This window comes from Sesamum indicum, linkage group LG11 (genome assembly GCF_000512975.1).
Source record: "Sesamum indicum cultivar Zhongzhi No. 13 linkage group LG11, S_indicum_v1.0, whole genome shotgun sequence".
NCBI lineage: Eukaryota > Viridiplantae > Streptophyta > Magnoliopsida > Lamiales > Pedaliaceae > Sesamum > Sesamum indicum.
In genome coordinates this window covers 15202140-15223469 of record NC_026155.1, presented here as the reverse complement: position 1 = coordinate 15223469, position 21330 = coordinate 15202140, and the positions used below count along the sequence as shown (strand labels likewise).

At 35.3% G+C, this 21330-nt stretch overlaps 3 protein-coding genes across 5 annotated transcripts in view; 1 reads left to right on the top strand and 2 right to left on the bottom strand.

Moving 5' to 3' along the window:
• Window positions 1065-5446, bottom strand: LOC105174743 (protein DETOXIFICATION 53). Its single transcript, XM_020697997.1, has 3 exons — window positions 5328-5446; window positions 4830-5044; window positions 1065-2629 (listed from the first exon to the last, which is right to left on the bottom strand). The coding sequence occupies exons 2-3, from the start codon at window positions 5025-5027 to the stop codon at window positions 1241-1243; spliced, it is 1587 nt and encodes a 528-aa protein (XP_020553656.1). The 5' UTR covers window positions 5028-5044; window positions 5328-5446; the 3' UTR covers window positions 1065-1240.
• LOC105174652 lies at window positions 10847-15962 on the bottom strand. 3 transcript variants are annotated; one of them, XM_011096825.2, is made up of 10 exons: window positions 15740-15962; window positions 15565-15627; window positions 15430-15485; window positions 14981-15074; window positions 14615-14675; window positions 13714-13795; window positions 12545-12600; window positions 12233-12296; window positions 11998-12073; window positions 10847-10926 (listed from the first exon to the last, which is right to left on the bottom strand). In XM_011096825.2, the coding sequence occupies exons 1-9, from the start codon at window positions 15872-15874 to the stop codon at window positions 12010-12012; spliced, it is 675 nt and encodes a 224-aa protein (XP_011095127.1). In that variant the 5' UTR covers window positions 15875-15962; the 3' UTR covers window positions 10847-10926; window positions 11998-12009. The 3 variants fall into 3 exon arrangements, with proteins under 3 accessions (XP_011095127.1, XP_020553779.1, XP_011095125.1); XM_020698120.1 differs by lacking the exon at window positions 10847-10926 and adding an exon at window positions 11595-11913; XM_011096823.2 differs by lacking the exon at window positions 10847-10926 and having other exon boundaries at window positions 11595-12073; window positions 15740-15961.
• LOC105174651 overlaps window positions 17002-21330 on the top strand; it is an 8887-nt gene continuing 4558 nt past the window's right edge. Inside the window, exons 1-2 of the mRNA XM_011096822.2 lie at window positions 17002-17794; window positions 19866-20051. Of these exons, the coding sequence (XP_011095124.1) occupies window positions 17561-17794; window positions 19866-20051 (420 nt within the window). The 5' untranslated portion in view covers window positions 17002-17560. The remainder of the gene's footprint in view (window positions 17795-19865; window positions 20052-21330) is intronic.

The window sequence follows — 21330 nt, the reverse complement described above, 5'->3', positions numbered from 1 at the left end:
TTGCATCACCTATTGGAACGAGGATGGGATGGGATGGGATGGGTTGGGTTGGGTGAGGTGAGAGTACATAAACTCATATTATAAGATGATGAAAGTGCATTACGCATATATAGAAATTGGATTGTTAAGGATGGCGCCTACCCCACTTTTCAAATTATACAAAAATTATAAGAGTAAATTACGAAAATTAATTCATGCAAAACCAATACTACCACTCCTACATTATAAAATTAAAATTATAATTTTTTTTCCAGTAATTATAACCATAAAAAGTAATACAAACTTGGGGTGTTAAAGTGATTTGTGGCCACTTAATTAAGTAAAGCTAGCTAGCTCCTCATTAATTAAAAACATTATCCATTTATTAGCGTAGTTGCGTACACATGCAGAAATGCACACACACGTACCCCTCATTAATTTTGTTAGTGGACTTCCGTAAAACCAATTTCTTAATTAATTAATTAATGCTATTAGATCTATATATGTTGGCAATTAATATTTCTAAATCAATTAGGGCACCTGCCTTCCACTATATATATATATATACTAATGTGTGTCCCGTGATATATGCATTGATTAAATTAATTAATAATTAAAATATATTTTATAAAAGTTCTAATTATGTAAAAATAAAATGAAAGAGATTTTTTTAAATTAATAATACAAATAAGTTTTATTCTTCAGATTACATATATAGCATAAATTAAAAAACTTAAAATTCATAATTATGTATAAAAAGATATATATATATATATATGAATAGATTAATCAGAAATACATATATCCATAATTAATTTTGAAAATGAAGTGATATGATTAAAGAAGCTTATATAGTTTGTTATGATTGATTAGCAATTAATTTGGTTATAATGTAGGTAGCTAGGTAGGTTCAATCATGCATTTATAATTATCATTCAAAAACAGGTTGAGTGGAATCATGACTTCAATTATAATAGAAAAAACACAAGGATATTGTGATTGTGCATCTATCATATATTCCATGTAAATTAATTATTTTTATTTTCGAATGAGGTGACTGCCCTCGCACCCTCCCTCATCTCATCTTTGCCTAATTAATTTATTCATTTGCATACACCTATATGTACCTGTTACAAACAAAACAAATCAAATCAAAACAAACAATAATTAATTAATGCTCACCAAAAACTAAAAGCCATTTACACTCAAATCATCAAATGGGTGTGTCCCAGAAATTAATAATTAGTATCAGTATCAAGAATCAAGCAACCAGGTTAGTTCCTGCGGAATCATCCTTTTCCCCCACAGCCGTTGTTAGCTCTTCAGCCCTCTTAGCCTCATGCTTCCAATCAGTCCTAGCCAATGTGTACAGCATCATACTCATACATGCTGCTTGAGCCGCCACCAATCCCATCCACAGCCCCTGAAACCCTTGCTTCAGCTTGAACGCAAATACCGCTGAGCACGGCAACCCCACCAGGTAAAACGCCGCTATGTTTATCCTCACCCCCACTTTCGGCCGCGCCGAACCTGTCAACCCCCCGCATGCCGCCGTCTGAGGAGCGTTTCCTATTTCAGCCAACCCCAGAATTGGAAGCACTGATGATATTAAAGCCAACACCTGAGGTTCGGTTGTATATAGTTTTCCCCATAATGATCTCAGTACCACGCTCAACCCGAAAACCGAGACGCCGTAACCGACGGCGATTAGGATTCCAATCATTGCTGCAAGCTGCGCTCGAGCAGGATGTGCGGCCCCAAGCTCGTGGCCAACGCGCTGAGAAATGCTGAGCCCCAGAGAAAATGGGAAAACGTAAACGGTGCCGGTTGTTTGGATTAATATTCCCATAGCCGCCACACATGACTCCGGGTTGGGAAGCAAGCCGCTGAGGAAGAGAATGATTTCATACCACCACCATTCCAGACATACCTGACACACGCTGGGTAAAGCCAGTCCCAATAACGGCTTCCATCCGTGGATAATCGAGCCAAGAGTGGCGCCAACCCATGGCTTTATGGCGGCTTTTGAGAAAATCAGATAAATCCATAGGCCAATATTCATGTTGAGAGAGTAAATGACCGAGGACAACGCAATGCCCTTAACTCTTAAGTTCAAATATGTAACAAGAAAATAAGTTATAGGCAAATGAAGAGCGGAAACACAAGTGGCAATGATGGTGTTGGGTGAGTTTAAGCCCTGAGTTCTTAAAAATGTGCGGAGAGGAATTAGATTAGCATGAGTTAGCAATTCGGGAAGTGAGATGACTAGGTAACTTTTGGCAATTTTGCTGATCACCCGATCCTGGCCTAAACGATGGAATACGGGCTCGACGTTGAGCCAGAGCAAAGCCATGGGGATGGTGGCGACGAGGAGTAGGATGACAGTTTTTATGTATGTTTGGCTGAGAACTGGCCAGCGCCTGGCGCCGAAGGCTTGGCAGCAAATGGGATCCATGCCCGTGCAGAGACCTTTCATGACTGAGAAACCAGTAACGTTGGCAAAACCGACGGCTAGTGAGCCCCCAGCAAGTTCAGCCTTGTCCATGTGCCCCAAGAAAAGCATGGAGATTATGGTTTTGGAGAAGTAGAGCAATGTTGTGAGTGCCACGGGACATGCTACCTTCCCTAGTGCGAATAGCTCTTCAACTGCCTGCCACCACGGAATCCAATCCCACCATGTTCACAATTCAAAAACCAGGCTTGTCAATACAAAATCAACCAATTAAGGCAAAAAAATATTATATATATTACTTTGGAAGATTCAACTTTATCAACCATGCATGCATATTGGATACCTGACATAATGCTTGATTTTTAATTGTTTCTGAAATTAAAAGAAAAATGCATATATAGCAAAGAGATTAATTTTATGTTGTTGAGTGAAGATTGACATATGCATTTCATGAGTTGGCACTAGACTGGAACCAAGATTTCCAATACTAGGGACGACGAGGACACTGCAAAATTAATTATATTATTTATTTCTTTAATATTACAATATTCAAATTAAGATCTCAAGTCCATGAATTAATTATACAAGCGAGGTAGCAGTAGCAGTGGTAGTACCACATGAACACAATTTGGGTCAAGAGAGGGTTTAATTAGTATTATAATAATACTAAGAAGCGAATGCTGAATGTCCAGCTCAGCCAACACTCATCATCAACTCCTACTCATCACTCTTATATAATAATAAAATTGTATTCCTTCTGCCATATTATTTCATCATCTTTATATAATATTATAATTTTTTTTTTCTTTTTTGTATACTACACTTTTCCTTCCCTGTAACTTTTTGGTTGTCTTGTACTCTCTCCCAACTCCGAGATTGGTGTCTGTCGTAAGCAGTGATGGGTAATATTTTCTTGAAATTAATTACAATGAAAGAGAAAAATTATAAATGTGTTTAATTTAAATGATTCTAATTGTTTCTTCTCTAGCAGAGATGTGAATATATAGACATTGGAAAAGTTGAAGGAAATTTTCACTCTTACGTTTATTTTATTTGATCTCTGATCCTAGTCTTTTATGTGAGTTAAATAAAGTAGAAAAGTGACGATGATCAAGGTATATACTAATAAAACGTAAAAGAATAAAGGAATATTTGTGTGTGTGTATATATATATATATATAAATATACATTTGGAGTTTCAGAAAATACACAGTTTATAAAATCAGCTAGGGTTTCACAATTATTTATAAAATTAAGGGGAAATTATATATGAAGTGTATAATTTGTGAAGAAATTGGGTCCTCAGACTCATGAACCGAATTAAGCCAATTAAATGGAACCCCGGCTTCACGTGTCAATTTATTTAATTTGGTGTAACCCATTCTTAAAAATGACAAGATTTGATGTAAAGTAAGTAATAAGCATATAAGTTTTAAGTAAGTAATTCAGACGACACCACAGGCTATCATTAGACCCATAAAAATCTGAAAAATTTTAAGAGATTGGAATGTATGGGTGCTGATGTAGCAACACCTGGATGAATGCTTGTGGTGGTAGGGCAAACAATTATTACATCCTCATTAATAAATTAGCATGCTTCAACAATATTTGCTTTAAACATTAAGACCATATACAGAAACAGAAAAAAAAAAAAAAAAAAAAAGAGAAAGAAAACCAGGAATTACCACATCAAAACATGTCCAAAAGCAGCTTTCAAATGTTTTTCTTTTTCCTGATATGGCGGGTTCGCGTTTATATTTGCATCAAATCATGACTAATTGATCGCTAACTACAAAGTCAAAAGATGAGCTGATAATAAATATGAAAGACAAAATCAGGCATATATATATATATATGGTCTCCCAGTCCCAGCACATGTGAGCCTTTCTCCACCAAATGCCAAGAGCTGAAGAAGAGAATATATACACTAACTATCCTATACTTGTGTTTTTATCAGCCATATATACCTACATCTGATCAACAATTATATATAAATACATGCTAAATTTTGCATTCAAATTTCTACTCCTCTATTCCATTTGCTTGTGCATTTCACACAACAATTAAAACAAGTGGAATACGAAACTCAGCACATTATAAATTTGGTTTGATGGATTATAATAAGAAATGACAAGTAGAATGGACGTGAAAGTTTTCGCACGCAGAGAGAGGCAAAACTTTTGAACTCAAAACTGAAAAGGCTACTTTTTGAGCAGGAAGCAGTATAGTCTCGTATATGCACCTTGGCCTTGGTGGCAAACAAGTTAAGAAAATGACTCCGATGCAACTTTCTCGGACAAACAAATAGAAAATAATTAATTTTTCCAAACAACAATAATGAATAATGCTAATTCACATTCGTCCTTGTCATGAAATGAATGAATGTAGTGGTGCATACCTCATTCAAGGGCACTCGTCGGAAGAAAGGGCAAAAGGATCCTCCATCTCCATCTCCATCTCCATCTCTCTCTTGTACTGATTTATTTCTTGTTTCCGCATTGGTTTCGTCGACTTTGATCTCATCACCCTCACCACTAACTCCGCCGGCACTAAAGCTTTGAAGTTGGAGTTCTGGAGATTCACTCATTTTGCACATGACTGTAGCTGCACAAGCTAAGAGACAAGAAAAAGGAGAGAGGTAATTAAGATCAAAGGGAGCAGAAGAAAGGAGGTGGACGTTGAACGAGAGCAAGGGTGCGGATGGAACAACTGGAAGACAGAGGATAATACAAACATCACTACATTACTTTATACTATCTCCTCCTATATAATTAAATCATCACCCTTTTTGTGTTTGTATTTATCCTAATTTTAGTACCTAGATTGCATATGCTAACAAATATATAGTATCAATCAAACACCCAAAACATATATATATACTAATCATCAGCCCAACCTTAATGTTTTCAAAAATGTGTCCTCTCTTGATATCCTGAGGAAAAACATCAGCCAGCTGCCTTGCTAGATCTTGACATTGAAACACCACAAGACGATTAATGCATTCGGACATTGACCGTGACATATGCGATATGTTTTAGCAATATATATAAGTGTAAGTGTGTGTGTGTATATATATATATATATAGCTAGAAAGATAGAAGCAGAGAGGGAGAGGCAATTAGGTCCTGATTTATATACGCCAGATGAACACTTTGCTGGTGTCTGTGATCAAATCATAATACGTACGCACACTATATTATTTCTTTTTCATTTGCTTTAATTTCCAGGTGGATGCTGATTTCTTTAAACAATATTAATGTCTTTCATCTGCTCTCAATTATACATCTTTTTCTTTCTTCTTTTAATTAATATATATATAAACATATTCATCAATCAATTAATCATCCTTTTTCTGTCTCATGTTATGTATTGGTAATTAATTAATTAGTAAAATCTTTTAATGTACATATATTAAGATTATTAGCCGGTAAAAATCAAATGATTGAAGAATAATATGTAGGGATATATATATATGTAGTTAAACCACACTTGTTCTAATTTTCTTCTTCTCATTTGTATAGCTATAGCTAAGTAGGTAGCTCGCAGCAGCATATGCTTTACTGCCAGATAAGCTAAAAGTACTTGGCAACTACTTAAATATTAATTACAGGAAATGACAACACTTAAATATTAATTATATATTCTTGTTTAAATAATTTCTTTTTCTTTCTTGTTTAATTGTATGCAAGATGCATATAATTTGCACACTGCGTACAGTACTACCCCTAATTAAGCATTTGTTACTGTGAGCCTTAATTTTATTGGTGATAACCAAATGTCGCTCTCAAAATGACATGAGACTCGGATATATACAAACATTCTAAACCTTTTGCTTCCGCTTTCAGTCCACATGATACATACTTAGTTCAACTCAAATGAAATCTTTAATATATATATATATATATATATATATGGTTTTCTCTTAATTAATAATATATAAAAATAATTCTAACTATTGAGCTAGGTAACTATTCATCTAATAATTACGTAATTACATGTCTTAAATTGTTATGCACGTTAAACAACATATAGTAACAATGACAGTGGACAATTGAAAACCAAATTGTAACTCATGAGACAAAATCATTGAAATATATATATATATATATATATGCATGTCTGAAGATCCACATTCTTGATGAATTGCTTATGGTTAATTAGGACAACATATTGAGCTCATAATTAGTGAACAGAAAGGCCAGACTTTATTAATTAATTAGAACAACTCTTGGAGAAGCTAATTCGCAAAAGCATACAATATCTAAACGAATGTATCCGTACATCATGTGACCCCTCTAGAGATCTTTTCCATGTTGCACAGCTCCTCAGATGAATATTGCAATAATTGAGGATATATGGATATATAATTTTGGTAGCAGCTAATTAGCAAGTTGCTTGTGAATGCTTCCTTCTTTTCTTGAATGACTTGTTTTCAATTAAGTTAAAATGCATTTATGGATTTGGAGGTCACAAAACCCCTAATTATTAACTAAAACGTCTCTCAATGGTACGTACATGGATGATGGATGATGGATGATGGATGATGGATGATGGATGATGAATGGTCCCTCAAATAATTGTACACAAAAGATTAAACAAAATATATACAACCAATTAAAACAGCAATTGCTGGTGCCATCATTGATGAGGCTGAGAGCATCGAAAACACAAAATTCAATAAAATGGGGAACAGGAGACAAATAATTGGTGTTTGAATAGTCATATATATATATATATAATAATTTTAACTATATAAAAAGCAGCAAAAGTAAAGATTGCTTTTGTTTCTCCAACACAAATACACAACCAATCTGAGCTGGAAAACATGTATATAATTCCTAATTAATTAGGCAGAAGCTATGCATATGTAGATCATACAAGTTGATAATGGAATAAGTAGCTAGCTAGATGAGTGTTTGTGTGTTTGCGTTCCAGAGTCGAGACATATATATATATAGGATGGAAATACAGTAATACCCAATCCTGCACCACATTAATTGTTGCTCCTTTGTCCTGATTGAAATCAATACCACACTATACTGTATATAATTAACATATAGAGTGGTTTGGCACAAAATCGGGGGAAAGCCATTATTTCTGAAAAAGTAGTATTATATCAAGAGAAGCCAAAAGCTAGCAAGCATTTCAAAAGTGCAAAAAGTTCCAGTTCCTGACCAATCACAAGTCAGATTGCCATGTCAAAAAATGACCTTTATATATATGTATACTCAATGTGGAATCTTCATCACAAAAGAAAAAAATTACATGATGTTTTCTTTTCCTTTTACTTAGGTTTCTGAGTTTTTAATATTATATATATATATATATATATATATATGCTAGCTGCTTAATTAAAGCTAGCTATAATCACTTTTTGAAGGTGGCTTTTGAGTTGCTTCATAAGTCCAAACCCATGCGTGGTATATATAAAGCTTATCAATTATTTAATACGAACAAAGCATTTGCGAATTAAGTTGAATTTGAGCAAATTAATCCCACACACACACACACACATATATATATATATATATCTTATGCTTCACTTTTTGACATTCCCCGTACCAGAAAAGCATTAAAAGTTTGCTTTAGAACATGATTCAATGTTGCACTCACACTCATAAATTACCATTAACTCATAGCTATTTTATAATGGATCATGTGATCACGCTTTCACTTACTGCCACTGTACTCTATAGCTAGGAATTAATTCATTAATTTACAACCAACCTGTGCCAACATTCATCTGAATTTATTACCACTACCTAAATTTGAAAATCTGATGAAAAGAAATGTGGATGGACTTATATATATATATTAGTTAGAAGATGGTAGATGACGATTTTCCTTCCAAATGCATGAGATGTGGACGTGAAGACTTATAAGGTGTGGACGTGAAGCATTAATCACATAGATACATATATGTTAGAATTAGGCGAGGCAATCAAAATTAAGAATGGTTTGTTGGGGTAGGTGTAGTGCAGGTCATTTATTTTTTATTAAGGATCCGGAACACACCATCAATTATCCTTATTTCATCTTATCAATCATAAGAATTACGCTTAGGAATCAAATTAATTCCGACATTCGCTCTGTTTACTTACATGTCTTCTTGGACTTCCTTTATATATATATATATATACATACGTTGTAATTAAGGACTTTAATTAATTAAATAACATCTTTAAGTATATTTGAAGGGTTAATTAAGAATTAATAATGGTTGATGGAGTGCTCCAAGAGACGATTAATGGCGATAAATATATATGTTTCTGTACAAAACCCTAACTAATTAAAATTGTTATCGTGCAAAGATACCCTAGTAAACCAATTAGGCATGAACCACATGGAGGGGCAGGGCAGGGTTGGTTGATGAGTGTGAGTGTGAGTCCCCGTACCATTTTCCCCTTTAACCGCATCAATCAATTAGAATTGTGTGTAGGTCGAGCACGTTTGAACACGAGTTTCTTTAATTCAAAGACGAATGTATGAGCTTCTGCGGCCAAAATGACTTTTTTTTTTTTTTTTTAACTAAAAAGACCTAATTTTGAGTTTTATAGGATTAAAAGCATCATATGTCATAATTATGGTATCAAAAAATTCTATTATTATTTTATGGATCTAAAAAAACATTTTGCCTAATTTATACATATGATCAAATATACTTTATTAATCTATCTAGCTGCAGGACACCCCATCCCACTCCACTCCACTCCACTTAATTAACTTTTACTATATATCATCTGATTACTTAATATATATATATATATATATATATGCAATTTGAAGGGTATAATTAAAAATATTAACATCCCATTATCATGATCACATATATATATATATATATATTATTTGTTCTTGAAAAATTAAAAGATTAATCAAACATACGTACGACTAAATATATATATATTTGTAGTTTGGAGGAAACATTAATGTCGGATCACATGCTTACCTGTCACTAAAAAGTTTGCAATATATACATTAATTAGTGGCTACTTAACCGATTGTTGTCTCCTTCTTGCCCTGCTTATTCCTTTCCTCCCTACAAGTGTCCTTCAACATAGACATATATACATATTAAGTAAAACAAAATAAAATGTTAATTACAAAGTATATATATATATATATAATTAACTTCTTAATTAATAAGTTTTAATATGACTCAATTATGTTTTGTATTCATCGTATGTATATAAGTACTAGAACCTAGCTAGTTATATATATATATATATATATATATATAATGTATGTAGTGGGGGGACTGATTAATTAAGGTGGAGTGGCCCCAATTAATTCCCATAAACGCATTCCATAAAGATATTATTCTTAATTATCACTCCTAAATTCCACTAATGATGATCATTGCGAGTCATCGCCACTAATTAATGTACTGATGCTTATCTTTTGAACCACCATTCTTTGCTGCTTTTACTACATTTGGTAAAACATATTTCCTCAAATAATTATCTAATTTAAACTCTCAAAAGATTGAAAAAGAGAGTGTGGGAATGTGGAATATTAGATGGAAAGATAAGGAATTCTTTGTATATGAGCTATTAGAGAAAGTGCTGCACAGATACGTATATTACTCTCCATTGTAAATGATAAAGAATAAAAAGAAATGCTCCAAAAAGATTTTTAATTACATCCAAATTTTCTTTTAACTTTTTAATATTAATTTGGTACAGAAAATGGTCTCCAACATTTAAAAAAAGAAAGAGTAACAAGAAAGGTGCCGTGAGAAGCATGCATCTGGGCTGGCTATCGATGCCCAACTTCGAGGGAGAAAAACAATTGGTGTTGAAGCTAAATTTTGACAAAATTTGGAACCCAATTGACACCCCCTTTAATTTATTTGGTGGAGACTAAAATACATCTATATGTTTCCCATGGCATGCTTCATATATAATACTATCATCTTTTTAACTGATGTTCTTTGATACTGTTCTACTGATATTTAACTTTTAGTCTGTTCTAATATTTATGCATAAACATTTTAGTTACCACAATAAAAGGCATGAGGTGTTGGATTGAACTCATCCAGTGGGCTTAAAATACTTCTTGCGCAGTCCCCAAGGGATATATTCCCTCACGCTGGACACGATCATTCTCAGGAGATCCCAACATTTTAAGTTTGGGAACAATCATAATTAACTTTATGATAAAATATATGTATTTGCATCCTACATGTAGGATCATCAATGAACCGAGTTATAGTTCCGAGACCTTTTAAAAAAATTTGATTCACTGAGCGCACTTACTTCCCAAATACATGGAACAAAATTTTGACAGACCTAGCAGCAAGAAGGGAAATACGGAAAACGAAAAAGACATTATGTGTGTTAATCTTTCATCTCAAGCTTGGTTCGTTCCTAGGCTCCATAAGCCACAGCAAAAGTGGGACGTTTTCTCGTTTGCATCATTTCCAGTCCGTTTTGTTACCAAAATCATCTCATTAGACAGTCCCTCATCCCTGCATAAGCAGGCGGCTTATACACCTGCAATAGAATCCCAAAACTTTGCATCACAAACAAACTTGTAATACAGATAATAATATCAGGCCAGGAGACGAGGTGAAACTTGGAATCCGTGGTATCAGAACTACTTTATTTACACTCTTCTATGAGCTACAAGCCTACAACAGCTTACGGTGGTGCCCATGCTTGAAGTTAATCCTAAGATTCGTAAATTGGTTATGGTTTTCTCGGTGAAAGCAAAGCGGGATCTCAGATTTATTCCGGTTACATATAGTCAATCATTTTAAAACTGAGGGTCATATTTCCTAAAACCATTTAAAACTTGAGTAAATTACAACAAACTCCCCTAAAATCTATCACAATTACAAATATCTTCTTATTGTTTTAAAAACTATAAATACCTATAAAATTAACAGTAATATAATAAATACCCCCTCGTGGCAGCCCATTAGAAGGACATATTTGTTAAACGATCGTTTATTTCAAGAGGATAGTTCTAATTTTTCAAACAATGAGGAGTTTATGGGAGTCCGTTGTAATCTACCCTTAAACTTCATATTAGCACCAATGAAAATAATTTCTGCGTTTATGTTGCCATTAAATGACCCTTAAAAGTTAAAATCATGTACGGATTGTTAAGAGAAATAACCTGCTAATTAGACAAGGTGTTTAATCAACTCATGCAACTCACTGAACTAACTGTAAATTCGTAGAGAGTATGAAGTAACTAGTATAAGGAATGAAGTAAGTATTCAGCAAAGACAGAGGGGCCACAATACTACGGAAAATAATAATAACCCAAATCTAGGTTGAAGAAAAAGAAAATTAATGTTCCTTAAAACCTGATTCAACTTGCTTATCTACAAATATATCAAGAATGAATGTGAAATTAGTCCATACAGCTTCTGACAGTGGCCCTTGGCTGCTTTCTAGAACTTCTCCTGCCAATTGTCAAATCATCCAGTTCCAACTTGCCCCCTGGTATCCCCTCACCAAACCCTACTTCTTTTGCATGCTCAAATGCAACTTGCATATTAAAAATGGCAGTGTCATTGAAACTTAAAACATTTTGCAGAGGGATGGACCTTAGACCTCATGAAAAGATCATTCAACTTTAGCAACACCTCCGGCAGGCATGTTGGTCTCCGCTACAGTCTCCTTCACAAACCTAAAATTTGCAATAGAATGATCAACTCTGACCATATACCGGATAACAAGTCGAAAAGCCTCAGTTCTTAACAATCTAATAATAACTGGTCAAAACTGTAGCACAACTAGCTACATGATTGGAGTACGACTGTATGAGCCATGTTGGATGGAAAGATACCTTGCCAATTTATCTTGAGATGATTGTAGAACATAGATTGCGAGAACGAAAGACAACATCAGTCCTGGTTGAGGACCAATTGAACAGATATTAGAAATACGACACAGAATGATTCAAAGATATATGAATTCCAAAATGACACAAACAAATACAACTGCAAATGCTCAGCGTCACAATTAATAGAAGGCTGTACATCAAAGCAATTAACAAGGAAAGACTCTGCAATAAAATACAAATAGCACATCAAATCCATACTTTTAAGTATAAGTATCTTGTCAGTTGATCATTTATTTCAAACGGAAAGCCATTTACCTGATCCAAAGAGAACATAAAATCCAGAAGCCACATCGATCTCTGACTGCTCTTCCCTGTTAATCAGAACAATATATTCAGCAAATTGTGCAACCATCATATTAACTAGAAATAAATCACGATACTGGATACAAATATGATAAAGATTCACTTCTATAAACCAAAATCAATGATTTCTGGAAATGTATATATAGCCATTTTGCTCTATCAAAGAGCTGCTCGGCTTGTTAGTTGAGTAGCTACTTGTTATTTGGTATCATTGCACACCAATCACACATGCAAAACAGATACAAACAGATGCAACCTACAAATTAGTCAATTAACAGATGCGAAACAATGCCATCCTAACAGAGGTTTATCCACAATAAATTGATATTAACAACACAGAAAACCCACCAAACTATGTCCACAAAACCTAATTTCATAAGCAACCAAGATGTAGTTGCAGGCATGTGAAGGAGTGGCAATTGGACCCGAACCCAGACAACCCTGCCCCGGACCCATCCCAAATGGGTTGGGATCAGGTTTAAAAATGGAAATCGGGATGGGTAGCAGGTCCTAAAAAAATACGGCGTCTGGTCCGGCAGATTAATTTAATCTTTTTTTTTTATGTAAATATTTTCCCCCAACGCTAGTTGTCTTCTCTCTTTTCTCTCGATTTCTCCTGTCTTGTCTCTCTGATCTCTCTCTCCAGTCTTCAATCTTTGTTTTATCTTCTCTCTTTCTCATATCTTCTCTCTTCTCGAGTCTTCTCTATTTGTTCTATCTTCTCTCTTCTCACTCAATTCCTATCTAGTCTTCTCTCTCTCTTTTCTCCTCTCTCAAATTCGCATTCCCCTCGCTGCTCGTCCTGCCCCTCACCATCTCCATTCGCCGTCACCCTGCCCCTCACCGTTGCCACCTCTCTCTCTCTCTCCCCCGCCCCCCTCTTTTCCTATCTATTTGGCATAAAAAGTATATGAAATGATCCGGTTAAACCCGTCCCGGTGGGTTTTGTAGTGGGGCGGGCCGAGGCAGGTAACAGGTGTGGCCTGAAGCTGGAGAGGCCAGGTCCCTGAACCGCCCCGTTCCCACCCCTAGACATCTGGTGCTTGCCAGGTTCTAATGTTACATCTGATCTACCTAGCGGATTCATCCATAATAGTCAGAGGACATAAACAGAAACTTACCATGTGTATCTGACAAGAATATGTTTTGGCCATTGTTGCTGATCCCAAAATTGGTTACGGATGTCTGGATGAAGTTCCACATCTGATAAGCAGTAGAATGAACGAGAAATTTCAGCCTGTTGCTCTTGAAAGTATGATTACCCATAGATTAATAGAAAATCACAAACACTAGCAAGTTTACTGTGTCATGAAGAATAAAAGAAGACAACAGAAATACAGGTCAAATGATGCGACAACAGAATCTCTAATAGAAAACAAAGATGCAAGACCGGAAAAGCATAATAAATGCCAAGCAGACACTTTCGTGAAAGGCCGTGTGTTGGTGTAAAACATAAATGCTCCTGGGATGCATCTAATACCCCTGATTGTGGCAATATCTCACAGACTCACACGCGCAGATACCTGCATCTACATTGAGCACTTCAACAAAAAATAATTATATGATTTTAGAAGGAATTGCATGCTCCTTGGTTCATATTGGTTTATAAGAAAATAGAAAAGCATTGTCCATTGGAGAAAGTTGTATTTATCACTGAATAAAGAGTTCACATAAAGAATCTACAAAGAATTATCAAATATAAATAAATTATCCTCTAAATTCAGCATACTTAGACGTATATAAACTATTGAACTCCAGTCTTCTGCTTAAACTAGTATGTAGCTAAGAAACTTTCACAAAGTCAGAAGCCAGTATTGTCAAACATAAGAGAAAATATAACACAGTCAAAGAGATGAGGCAAAAATGTCAAATTTTTTACAAGGATTCTCTGTTGGTAGATGAATCATAGAAGCGAACGCATATTTGCATACATACAAGACAAAAAGATAAATCTCCAAGGGGAAAGCTTCAAAGATTTATAGTTCAGGAATGAAGATATCTATGTCATAAAGAATAACGTACAGCTATTAGGCATATCTACAACTTTTGCAGTGACACCAAGCAAATCAGCCCCCGAGTACCTCTGGAAAAGAAATGTGAAACTTCATCAGCATAGAAAACTAAAATATTGATAAATAAATGTTACTATACAGAGACATGGCATTTCTGTGCTGTAACTAAGCATAACAAGTCCAAAGATCTGAGGCTTCAGAAGACAAAGAACTAGAGTCATGGAACCAAATATTATGCAAAGAACAGTCACACTTAAACCAAGCACTCCAACTCCATCTTGCAGCCCCTAGTTCACCCCACTAAAAAACCATACAAAGAGGATGAGTTCCAAATTTAACATCATATGAGAACATCTCTATCAAAACCAGGCCTTACCAGATTCATCTCAATCATTGGCACCTCTGAACTCTTCCGGTTTATAACAAAAAGCCATGGAACGTAAAATTTTTCTCGTCCAACTTGAAATGATCTGCACCTCAGTGATTTTTGGCATAAGTATCATGATTGATACACGTAGGCGTAAAGATTTTCACTAACTTGTGATGAAATAATCAACAAGAAAAGAAGTTATATAATATACAAATAAGGGCATGATCTACAGGCAAATGATTGGAAAACTAATGTGCGGGGGGAAGCTTGACTATCTACCGAGGAATTCTTAGTGTAAGCTAAGAAAACATAATTACTACACTGGCTAGCAACTTGCCCCTAAAAGAAGTTCCTTTTACCACTCTAGAGAATAAGTGTAAAATAGATGGCTTCAAACGATTTGATGACTTCTATTATAACCATTCTAAAACTATGAGAGAGAACTCGAGCCATACATCTTGTACGGATCAGCTCCAGTATATCCAGTGGGTTTCGGTATCGGAATCAACGCCTGGACACCAAAAAGAAGCAGCTATTAACATTCCAAACAAATAATTCCTAATATCAAAGAAAGCCCTAAATAAATTGACCTCACGATTAACAGCGAAGATTGGGCAATGCCTGCCGATCATATCATGCCAAATGGTTCTCGTCTGTATGTTTTCCAAAAATTTTAACAAAAGAGCAAAAAAAGAAGGATCAAATAATAATTCAATATATTAATTCACACCAAAATCGTATGGTATATACGAGGGAGAGGATTACAGCGTGGTATTGGCCCATGCGGCTCATCGGAACGATGTCTCCGGGTCGATAAGCGAGTGAAGTGGGAATCACGGAAGTCAGTAAAAGCAGAAGCAACGCCACCATTTGAGTGGTAGCTCTGTAATTTACCTCCATAGTTTCCTCAGTCGCCGATGGATAGTAGTTAGGAGAAGATTTGGGAATTGACCAGGATTTTAAATTGAGTTTTGCGTCAGAGTGAGTGAGTGCTAGGGTTTTTAATAATACAAGAGCAAAATCCCTAAAGTCAGAGCCAAAACCCTGTGAAATCTCCTTATTGCCCCTCGCGTTTCAGTTGAAGAATATGAATATTTTCAGTGATCCGAATCCAAATCCACTATTATTCCTTTGGTACAGAATCTACGCTCTTCTTTTGATTTCCCATTAATTCATTTAAATTTCATAATAAAAACACTCAACTCAACTTTGGCATCACATACAAGTCATGGATGCCCATTTGCATCACCATTCACTCAGGCATCACTTGATATAACCACTTTTAACAAATATCCTCCATATCTTTCTCTATTCAAAAACCTACTTTTGCACCTCTTCTTGCTTATATTAAATTTTCAAGCAATGCTACAATAAATTTTTCGAATATCTTAGTATTTATATGTGTATTTATTCACTATTTATAAAAAAAATAGGTGTAAATTTACAATTGTTAGTTTTAGAGACGAACATAAATCATATACAAAGATTTCAAGCATAAAAACAAGTGCAACTATAGATTGTAACAACATGAGTGGAGTTGTTTTGTTTATTTATCTTGAAAAAGCATTGCGTTGGTATTCAGTAATAGCTATTTAATTTCAGGGTAATTACATAAAAAACACAAGGAATAAAGGCAAAACCCCACCTACATATTTTGCTGCACACATTCAAACAAAAAGGCTATAATATTTGTTTTCCTCTTCTTTTGACAGGTAAAGATGAAAACAAAAACTGCTTACAGCAGAGTCACCAAATACTCCCCAATTTCACATCATTTATTATTATTCATCTTTTTTATCCTTGAGCAGGAATATCCATCAACCCCCAAAATAAAATACAAAAAAAGTTAGGATAAACATGGGAAAAGAAAAAAAACAAAAAAAAAAGTGCTTGAAGGAGGGAATATTAATATATTATATTATATTATTATACGTATGGTATGGTAGGTGAAAAGATTGGAGCCTTTGAACTAGGGTTAGTAACAGTAATTTAGAATAGCTTGAAAAATTTTATGACGTATATAAACGAGAATCGGAGAAATTAAGAGCAGCGCAATCGGCGGTCAAAAAACATGATGAGATTGCTGTAATTGTATTACACAAAAAAATTATCTGCAGTTGGTAGTGTATATTTATATCATTGGATACACATTTATACACACAATCCAACCGGAATTCACAATTTGCATATTTTTGCTGTTTTTGTTTCTGCTTCAACCTAACACAACAGGGAAACAAATCAAACACCTGTTTCAACTCATCACTCCTCTTTATAACACTCCGAAAACTCCCTTCATTTTCTTGGCATCTTTTTTTTCCCCCTCTCACCCCAAACCCTTTTTCCCATTTCGCTCACAGAGAGGAAAAGAAAGCATCTTTCTTTGTGTTTCTTTTTTTTTCTTTTCCGTTTCCTGTTTTGTGTTGGATATTTTTCCAATTTAATTCTGTGTTTCTGATCGAATGCTCTTAATGGTTCTATGATGTGTATTGGGTTTTCATTATTCTGTGTATGAATTATTGAACTGAAATAGATTAACTTATTAGCTGTATCATTTCTTAAGAAAAAGATTTTTTTTTTTTTTTTTGAATGGGTGATCTTCCGGGGGGTGGCGCAGCGGCGGAGTTGAGGCCCGTGGCTTCACATTCGACGCCGTTCGCTGAGCCAAACCCGTTAGAGATTAGAGGGCAGAATTGGGCCACAGTTGACAGAGCGGCCCGTGAAATAATCCGGAAGGTCCAACCCACTACTGTATCCGAAGAGAGGAGAAGGGAGGTCGTTGATTATATTCAGAGATTAATCAGGAATTGTCTTGGCATTGAGGTGAAATTGAAGTTTCCATAAGTCTCTTTTTTAACAGATATCTAGACTAGATACATTTGTATGTTTACGTTCTATGTGTACATGTTTCTTGCATTTAGAGACAGTGGCACTGTGTCTTAGTTTTTTTCTGTCTTTAGTGTTTTGTTGTGTGTAGCCCAGATGAGTGATTCTCTGCAATGTTCACTGTGCCCGGACTTATTCTTTTGTTTGCATGCATGGTTTTCTTTTGCTTCAAATTCAAGGATAGCCTTTATGGCAAATTTAGCTTTGATCAAATTCCTCTCATGTGTTCTATTAATGCCGAATAATATCCAAATGGAAGAATGCTGGTAATATGAGATAAAAAGTTGCTTTTTTAACACGTGGACAGGATACCGAGTAATGCAGGGTGTTTGATATTTATGGAGAGAATCACTTGACAGGTTGTATTTAATGTTACGGAAATGCTCTGTCGATTTGTCCACGTGTATTTCGTCTCGAAACTATAAATTTGTTATCGAGGTTATCTGGAAGCTGTCATTAATATGACTTGGTGTGCGCGTATCAGTTACTCGACGATTATAAAGGCACTCTGTATCCGATAACTTTTTCGCCGTTTGTATTTATAGATGTATTAAACATATTAAGTTTATATGGACTAGTTAAGATGCCTATGACTTGAGAATATTATTCCCTTTGTGAATGTAGCTCACTGTAGTTAGAGTTTTGTCTGTTTATAAGGTAAGGTAAGAGCACGTCTCTCTTTGTGTATTATACCGTCTTGGTTGGTCTCTGATTTGCACTGTTTTTAAGCTGCTCTTTCCCATTACATGGGTATATGACATAAGCGAGCTGGAGTAACTAGCACAATTGTTTAAAATATATTGCCTAAGTGGCGTCGGAGTTGTGATTTTCATTTGCTTCATGTCACAATGCATGTTGCGTAGTTAAATGCTGGTCTATGTGCATTATGTCTTAAATGCATCCGTTGCAGTTGGGTGCTCCATCTCTGTTGTTTGGCTGTGGATTTTGTTATTTTGACTGTTTCAACACATCTGTTTAGATGATGGAAATTACAAATTATTCTGCTGAGGGCCATGGCCAGAGAGTGATAATTGCATCGGTAACAGCTAGATATATTCCTAAGAAGATTTAGTACATTGATTCATGATTTTTAACTCGGGTAAACAGTAGGAACCGCATTAGGTGTTCCCTTGATGAACACGCAGCCTTTTCAAATCAACTAACAAGAACATCTCTCTAGTATATTCCCACTGCCTAAAGTATAGTCCCCCGAGTATTTTTTTTCACTGACATCTAGCTTTTCTGTGGTTGAGATTTGTTTTCAATGCAGTCTTAGTATAATTGTTATTTGACAAGCATATTGTGAGAGTCATGCGATGCGAGCTACTCAAGAAGAAGGCAAAACAAACTTTTGTCGGAAAGCCAAACATGACGTAATATCAGATGATGATCATTGATATATGTCATCTCACCTCAGATGGTTTGCCAGATTCTTGGTTTGTATTGTATTGCGTGCCAAGTTGTTTTACTGTCTACCACGTAGAATTGACATGCACCATTATTATGCTTATTAATGATTTCTTTACCACTTTGAAGATTTTTCTATGATAACACCAGAGCAATTTCCCGATGATTACAACTTTGGACCTCATCACAAAGTATACTGACCATCACTGTCACAAAATACAAATGAATGCCTTGAGCATCAAACCAATTTCATCTTACAGGATATCTGGGTGCTGGGTTATGGCTTCTTACATTTGAATGGAATAGACATCTGGTGACATGTGAAGAAAGCCGAATGTGTTTATCTCTATTATTCGTAGTTTTTGTAGGATTTAGTATTTCTACTGCACGTGATTTTTTCTTGGTATTTCCTGTCAGTTCTCTGTCTGCATTAAACTGCTTTATTATCTTTGTGGCTTCTGTATGCATGTGAACATTATGCATGTAGGAAGTAGCTGATGATATAACCTTTTGGGACAATTGTTTTGCCCAATCTCCCTTTCTTCCTCACACCGAAGATTACTTTTGTATTTGTTGGATCATATGTTTGAACTTCTGGCAGGTATTCCCATATGGATCTGTGCCATTGAAAACTTATCTTCCAGATGGAGATATTGATTTGACTGCCTTTGGTGTCACAAATGATGAAGATGCTTTGGCTGATGATATGAAATCTGTGCTTGAAGAAGAAGAGAAAAATAGGGCTGCCGAGTTTATAGTAAAGGATGTCCAGCTCATTCGTGCTGAGGTATGCATCTTCTTATTGATTGGTCAAACATACTGGATCTACCCTAACAAGTACTATGTGCTTGACCTAAAAACCTTTGACTAAATGTTGCTTAGATAATGTATTTGCTTATCCGACTTAATGCCCCAGATTTATTTATATCTGGTTGCACCATATTCCCCTGTGGCATAAATAGTAGCTCTCTACAGAGAGTAACAATGACACAATAGTTTAGATGCATTTGGTAAGAAAAAGTAAGTGAATAAAATAAACGAGCATGTGTTTCCTGTATAATATGGTATCTGCGCAAGAGAATTTGCAGAAGAAGAACAAACACTTAATGAAGGCTGGACTTTTAGTAGGTCTCATGGAACAGGTATTGTAGGTAATCCTCCAGAGATTTTGATCAACAGTCGTGCTACTCAAGGTAGTCGCATAATAGCGTAAGTCTTAGTGGTGTAGCTCTGGAAATGGAGGTAACCTTAACATAGTAGCTCAGTGGTAGAAAAGGATTTATGTAGCAAACTTCGGAATGTACCTAAAATTTGATAAGGATTTACTAGAGGAACTTAATCTTTTTGAGCCACACTCGACTTAGTTTATGAGCAGGTTTCTTCCAAAAGTGAGGGTAAAGGATATGTGAGTAACCTGTTACGAACCAACCTTCAGATATTGAGCCTTCCTTATATGTCAGGAACCTTCCTCTTTCCTGTCAAAATTTTCCAATATATTATCATTGGCCTCATCATAGGAACTGACGCATAAAGCAGCTGAGGCCATAGAATTAGTTGTGGATATATTTCTGCATGAAGCATTAGTGGCATCTATTGCCTACCTCGTGTTACCCATAGGCGGAGAACTTGCTTTATTATAGGTGAGGCTAGGCCTTGCTGACAGTAGAAAAGGAATTACATTGCTTACTGCTGTGCTGCCCAATTGCGTGCCATGTGGATAAAAGTGCTTTCCAAAATTCACTTTTTCTTATTTGAAAAGTTTATTATGTATGCTATTGGATTTGGTTGACTGATGCGCTCCTTGAATTGCTACCTTTTGTGCAAAATACAAAAAATATTGTTTGCAACATTGGTAGGAATCATTTTCCTTTATCTTTGACGTTAAGACAGTAAGTTTTGCCATACAGTTTCTTTCCATGCTTCGAGAAACATAAATTGAGTTAAAATTTTCATTTAGTTTTCTTGCTTTCATGATGGCATCTCTTTGTCTCAATTTTGATGCACTTTCTGTTCATAACAGATTTAAGGAAAATTGATCTTGATTTGTACCATTTAGTCCTATCCTT

Excerpts from the sequence above, each read along its gene's own strand:
- LOC105174743 (XM_020697997.1), bottom strand. The coding sequence starts at position 5,027 with ATGTGCAAAATGAGTGAATCTCCAGAACTCCAACTTCAAAGCTTTAGT. Across the intron at positions 2,630-4,829 it reads GACGAGTGCCCTTGAATGAG|GCAGTTGAAGAGCTATTCGC; the intron begins GTATGCACCACT and ends CCGTGGTGGCAG.
- LOC105174652 (XM_011096825.2), bottom strand. The coding sequence starts at position 15,874 with ATGGAGGTAAATTACAGAGCTACCACTCAAATGGTGGCGTTGCTTCTG. Across the intron at positions 15,075-15,429 it reads GGAGCTGATCCGTACAAGAT|ATCATTTCAAGTTGGACGAG; the intron begins GTATGGCTCGAG and ends ACTGAGGTGCAG. Across the intron at positions 13,796-14,614 it reads TGTAGATATGCCTAATAGCT|ATGTGGAACTTCATCCAGAC; the intron begins GTACGTTATTCT and ends ACTGCTTATCAG.